We start from the raw sequence: 5,230 nt of genomic DNA, 5'->3' as shown, positions 1-5,230 counted from the left end.
GAGAGGGAATTCTCGTTGCTCCTGGAATGAGTGCCCAGGGTGAACGGTCATGAGTGTGCAGCCCTCACTGGTGTTTTGCTCTGATTCTGTATGAGGGTCACTGCTGGGCCCCACGGTCACTGGTCACATCCACTTGAGGGGCACCTGCAATGACAGTGGATGAAGCATTTGGCTACTGAGCCTCTGGAGGGCAGACTGAAACCAGACGGGGAGTTCTGGGACCACTGACTGATGAGCATTATTTGGGAGGTAGGACTCTAGCCAGAACGTGCGGGCAGGCTCTGGGGTGGCTCTGGCCGAGGCCATGTTTGGTGCCTGGGCAGTGGGTGTCCATCCTGACACAAGGGGAGGGCTGTCTCCACCCCACACACTGCAGGACGCCTGGGCGAAGGCCCGTAGCCACCTCCTAGCAGGAGGGCAGTGAGTGGCGAAACCAAAGGCTGGTGATTGCTGCCTGCACGGGAGCGTCTGGCTGCAAAGTGGCCTTGGGGAAGTGGATGCACAGGTAGGGCTAGCGGGCTGCAGCGCATCCTGGGACCCTCGCCCCTTCCACCGCGCGCGGCCCTGAGCGCATCCACAGGACCCTCGCCCCTTCCACCGTGTGCGGCCCTCAGCGCATCCACGGGACCCTCGCCCCTTCCACCGTGTGCGGCCTTCAGCGCATCCACGGGACCCTCGCCCCTTCCACCGCGCGCGGCCCCGAGCGCATCCACGGGATCCTCGCCCCTTCCACCGTGTGCGGCCCTCAGCGCATCCCTGAGACCCTCGTCCCTTCCACCGCGCGCGACTGTCAGCGCATCCACGGGACCCTCGCCCCTTCCACCGCGCGCAACTGTCAGCGCATCCCCGAGACCCTCGCCCCATCCACCGCGTGCGGCCTCAGCGCATCCTGGGACCCGCACCCCTTCACCGCACACGACCTCCGGGCCATGTGGCCCCTTGGTTGAAAGGGCGTCTTTCAAGTTAGGGCAGTTCCTTGATCTCCTCTTACTGCTGGTGGTGGGGGGGCACCAGACAGTGAGGGGCTCCCACATCTCTTTAACAATGAGGATCTGCTGCTGTTCACGGACCCGGCCCCTAAAACATGGGGCCCAGGCACATAGGGTTCCTTTCGTCCAGAGGAAGCTGACAGGCAGCACGCTCCCACATGAGGGCTGTTGGCTGCCCCCACCCCCAAGAAGGGTCAAGCCATCCAGGCTGTAGACTCTCAGCCCACCTCTCTCCAGCCCCAGGCCCACCTGCTCTAGGCTGCTGTAGTGTCTCAGGCACCTCATTCTGCTCAGGCCTGGGTGAGCACCGTGTCCCAATCCCAGCCTCTGCCTTCGCTGCTCCCTCCCGCCCTCCCCAGGGGGCTCTGACCCCATCAGTCTGCACCGGAGGGGCCGAGCTCAGCTCCAGGAGTCCTCCCACAGCCGCCAGGAAGGGCAGCAACAGCACACACACACACACACGCCTGTCTCAGTGTTAATTTTTGGCAAAGTGATATCCGCCTACAGGAGACTGTTCCTTATATTCTCCTAGGTAGATGATTTCTCATTTATAAACGAAGTTTGCACCCAAAATGCCTTGAAATGTTTTTAATAGAAGTGGTCTAGCAATGGTTCAGGGTTTGGTGATGGGCCCTCCCTGCCCGGACACTGCCATCCCACAACTGGAGGGCATTTAAGGCACATCGTTTTGTGATTTGAATTACAAAGTTCGATTAATATTACAACTGCAAAATCATACACAATTTTCACACTTGTAATTTGAAAGGTTTTGATGATTCTTTGCTTTCACAACAGATCAGTAGTACACAGTATATTCAACTCTGTAACAAAATTATTTTTGAGAAAATACAGAAGTGGGAAATAATGATTTCCTAAATTTGTTGACTTTATCACAGAGGAGGCCAAAGTTCAGTATTAAATAAATAGACATCCTTCCTAATAAAAGTTTTTACAACAGTTTTCCTAAGGAAATACATTCATAAGACTGTTTACCTTCTGTTTTACAGTAGTGACAGGAACATGGGGATTCCCACTCATGATGTGTCCCTACCCTCGTTCCTGGCACCCACAGCCTGGGCGCCCACGTTACCTGGTGGGGTGTGTTCTGAGCTGCTGTGAGAGAGGTTTCCTCACCTGGAACTCTGGTTCCACGTTTGTGCGTAAGCCTGTGCAGTTCTCATAAACACAGAAAACCTGCCTGCCCACCCCGGTGCTGAAGACTGACCTCAAGGAGGTGTTGGTAAGTGTTGTGTTCGCCACACGGTAAGATGGCAGTGATTACCGCGTCGTCTTTGCCGACTTTGGTGTCCAGGGAGGAGCGACCAGGAGTGGCCGAGCAGTTATAGTTACCTGGACTCCGCTGCTGACTGTGCAGCCGGGAGTCAGATGCAGGCCCAAGCAAGGGTCCAGGGGAGTTGTTCTGTGCCCGGAGTCACCGCGTGCTGCGCTGTGGGCCGCACGACGCTCCTGCTCTGTTCTCCCAGGCTAGGATAGGCACTTGGAAGGTAGCTTTGCTCCTCTGGCCACCCAGAGACCTCTCGGTGGTGCAGACGGGACAAACTGGGGGCCTCTCAGAACACCCACTCGTGCCGGGGAGGCCAGGCCCCAGGCTGCTCTGGTGAACATCAAGATGGTAGCTGCAGCCGGACCCAGGCTGGCCCCAGCTCTGTCCCAGCAGGGTCACTGACAGGGCAGGCCTTGCTGCATGGAGAATGGCTGGATTTTGTGCTCAGAGTTGATTGAAACGGCTGCAGAGTGTGGAGAACGACCACTGAACACCGAAAGTCGCAGCGCTTGATCTGGGTGGCTGCAGTAGATGAGAGCGTCTCCGAAGCCGGGGTCACGAGGCTTCTGTGTGGATGGCGCTTCCCTTTTTCACAGCAGCACGAAGTTCCCAGTGGGAAATGGTGGAGTCTTCCCACCAGTGTGCCATCGTCAAGCAACGTAAAACTAAGAACGCCTCCTACCTGGTGACTCAACACTTACCATGGGCAGTTTAATTTTCCTGAGCAAGGAGCTGCGAGTCTGCCCTTGGAAAAGCCCCTAGGAATGTCCCGCCTCCCCTGCCCTCATCACAGCCAAGTGCAGGCAGGTCGGACCCTGAGGGACTTGCCGCCCGAGGGATGGGCGGACTCGGGGCCCCCTCCGGGCTCAGCGCCGCGGCCTCCGCCCGCTCTCTGGACCCCGCCCCCCAGAACTCGGGCTGGGAGGACGAGGACTGGCCCAGGGACGCCGGAGGGGGTGGGAAGGGTCCAGGACAGGCCCAGGGGTCTCAGCAGGTCTTCTTGGAGGGCCTGAGCCTGCGGGGTGCCCTGGGCACCGCCATTCCCCCTGGGCGCTCCCTGCGGTGCTGAGGGGGCCAGGGCAGCCACTCAAGGACCGGCCACCGCTGACCCAGCCGGGGGCGACATCAGGCCGGAGACCTGGTCTGTGGGGACCGGCGGTGCCCCGGGCCGCCACCCTGAGACCCGGCGCGGGCAGGACGGAGCCCGGGAGGGAAGCGGAGCAGGTGCTGGCTCCAGGAGTCTAGACCCCAGGCGCCGGGCAGGCGGAAGACATTCCGCCACGTCCCGCGCAGCTCAGATCCCGGCGAGGGCCGCCCCGGGTCCCGGGTCCCGGCGCGTGGGAGGCCCCGGGTCGGTGGCGGGGAGGGCCCGGGGCGCCCAGGGCCGGTTTCCCGCCGCAAACCCACTCCGGGCGCCTGCCGCCGGCGGCGTCACAGCGGCGTCTCCTCCTGCTCCAGCGCGTGCGGCGGCGCGTGGCACGAGGGCGGCAGCGACGCCAGCTTCAGCAGCGCCGGGCGGCGGCGCGCGCGAGGCCGCTGGAACGAGCGCCGGCTGTGCACGCGGCGCGCCGCCGCCGACCGCGCGTGCGCACTCGGCAGCCCCCGGCGCTCCGGCCCCGCCCCGTGCCCCGCCCCCGGCTCGCTCTCGGGCGGCTCTGCGGGCGCGGGCGCGGCGCTCTCGGGGTTCTGCGCAGGCGCGGGCGGGGCGGGGCTCGGGGCGCGCGGGCGCTGCAGCCGCGCGGGGATTGGGGGCTTCTCGGGGGCGGCGGCGGCGGGCGGCCCGTGGCGCGGGGACGAGCGTCCGGTCAGCGGCGTGTCGGAGCCGGTGTCACCTGCGGGAGAGCGGCGCGTGAGCGGCGCGCGGAGCCCGGGGCCGGGGCGGGAGGGGCGGTCCCGGGCTCAGCGCTCCCCGAGCCCGGCGGCTCCCGCTACCCTCCCACGCGCACCCCAGACTCGGCGCCCGCCGGGGGCTCCTCCCAGGACCCGGGTTCGCGGGGCGGAGGCGGAAGCGGCAGCAGCGAAGCCCCGGCCCGGCCCGGCCCAGTCGCGTCCCGCCGTCGGGGTCCCAGGACCGCGGCCTCCTCGGTGCGGGAGGTCCCGCCCCAGGCCCTGGCCCGCGGGAGGCGACGGTCCCCAGTGGGAAACCTGCTCCCCGCGTCGTAGACAAGGGAGCTCGCAAGGCCGGACCCGCGGCCGCCCCTCCCCGTCCCGGCCCCGAGTGCGGGGTGCGGGCTCCGAGGGGTGCGGCCGGCGGGGCCTGGAGGAGGAAGAGGCGCTGCAGGAGAGAGAAGCAGGTGCCAGGTCGGGTCCCGGAGGCGGAGGGCGCGCCGCGACCTGCGGAGAGGAGCTGCGGAGAGAGGGTTAGCGGGCGGCCGGGAGTTACATGTGTGTGGACTCGGGCGCGGCGGGGGGCCGCTCCTCGGGGCCGTCGGCCTGCAGGAAGGAGTCCACCGACTTGCTGCTGAGGCGGAGGGGCGTCAGGCGGCGGAACGCGCCGGGAGAGAGGGGGATCTGCGTGCGGGCCCTCTGCGAGGGCACCACCGTCTCCCCGGGAGACAGCCAGGGCGGCACCCGCGCCAGGAGGCTGCGGTCCAGGGCCTCGTCCGGAGAAAACACTGGGTTGTCAATTCCTAGGGGAGAGAGCAGCGGCCGGTCAGCCCCCCGGAACCCCACAGCGGTGGGGGAGGCCTCACCGGGGCCGTCACCGGCAGGGTGCCCTGGAAGGTCAGGGTCATCCGGAAGGTCAAGGTCAGCGGGAAGGTCAGGGTCAGCAGGGAGGTCAGGGTCACCCGGGAGGTCAGGGTCAGCAGGGAGGTCAGGGTCACCCGGGAGGTCAGGGTCACCGGGAAGGTCAGGGTCACCGGGAAGGTCAGGGTCAGCAGGGAGGTCAGGGTCACCCGGGAGGTCAGGGTCACCCGGGAGGTCAGGGTCAGCGGGAGGTCAGGGTCACCCGGGA

At 65.4% G+C, this 5,230-nt stretch overlaps 1 protein-coding gene across 2 annotated transcripts in view; it reads right to left on the bottom strand.

The window, feature by feature from the left end:
- Nucleotides 1-4,035: 4,035 nt before the first annotated feature.
- SLC9A3 (solute carrier family 9 member A3) overlaps nucleotides 4,036-5,230 on the bottom strand; it is a 52,790-nt gene continuing 51,595 nt past the window's right edge. The window contains exons 16-17 of one of the 2 annotated variants that reach the window (XM_017520496.2): nucleotides 4,658-4,904; nucleotides 4,036-4,106 (exon numbers count right to left, since the gene is read on the bottom strand). In XM_017520496.2, coding sequence (XP_017375985.1) covers nucleotides 4,103-4,106; nucleotides 4,658-4,904 — 251 coding nt within the window. In that variant the 3' untranslated portion in view covers nucleotides 4,036-4,102. Of the gene's footprint in view, nucleotides 4,107-4,142; nucleotides 4,905-5,230 lie in introns of those variants that run through there. The other variant, XM_037735570.1, reaches the window with a different exon arrangement.

The sequence above is a fragment of the Cebus imitator genome, unplaced genomic scaffold, assembly GCF_001604975.1.
Source record: "Cebus imitator isolate Cc_AM_T3 unplaced genomic scaffold, Cebus_imitator-1.0 Scaffold843, whole genome shotgun sequence".
NCBI classification, from domain to species: domain Eukaryota; kingdom Metazoa; phylum Chordata; class Mammalia; order Primates; family Cebidae; genus Cebus; species Cebus imitator.
This window is presented reverse-complemented; position numbering and strand designations above follow the sequence as displayed.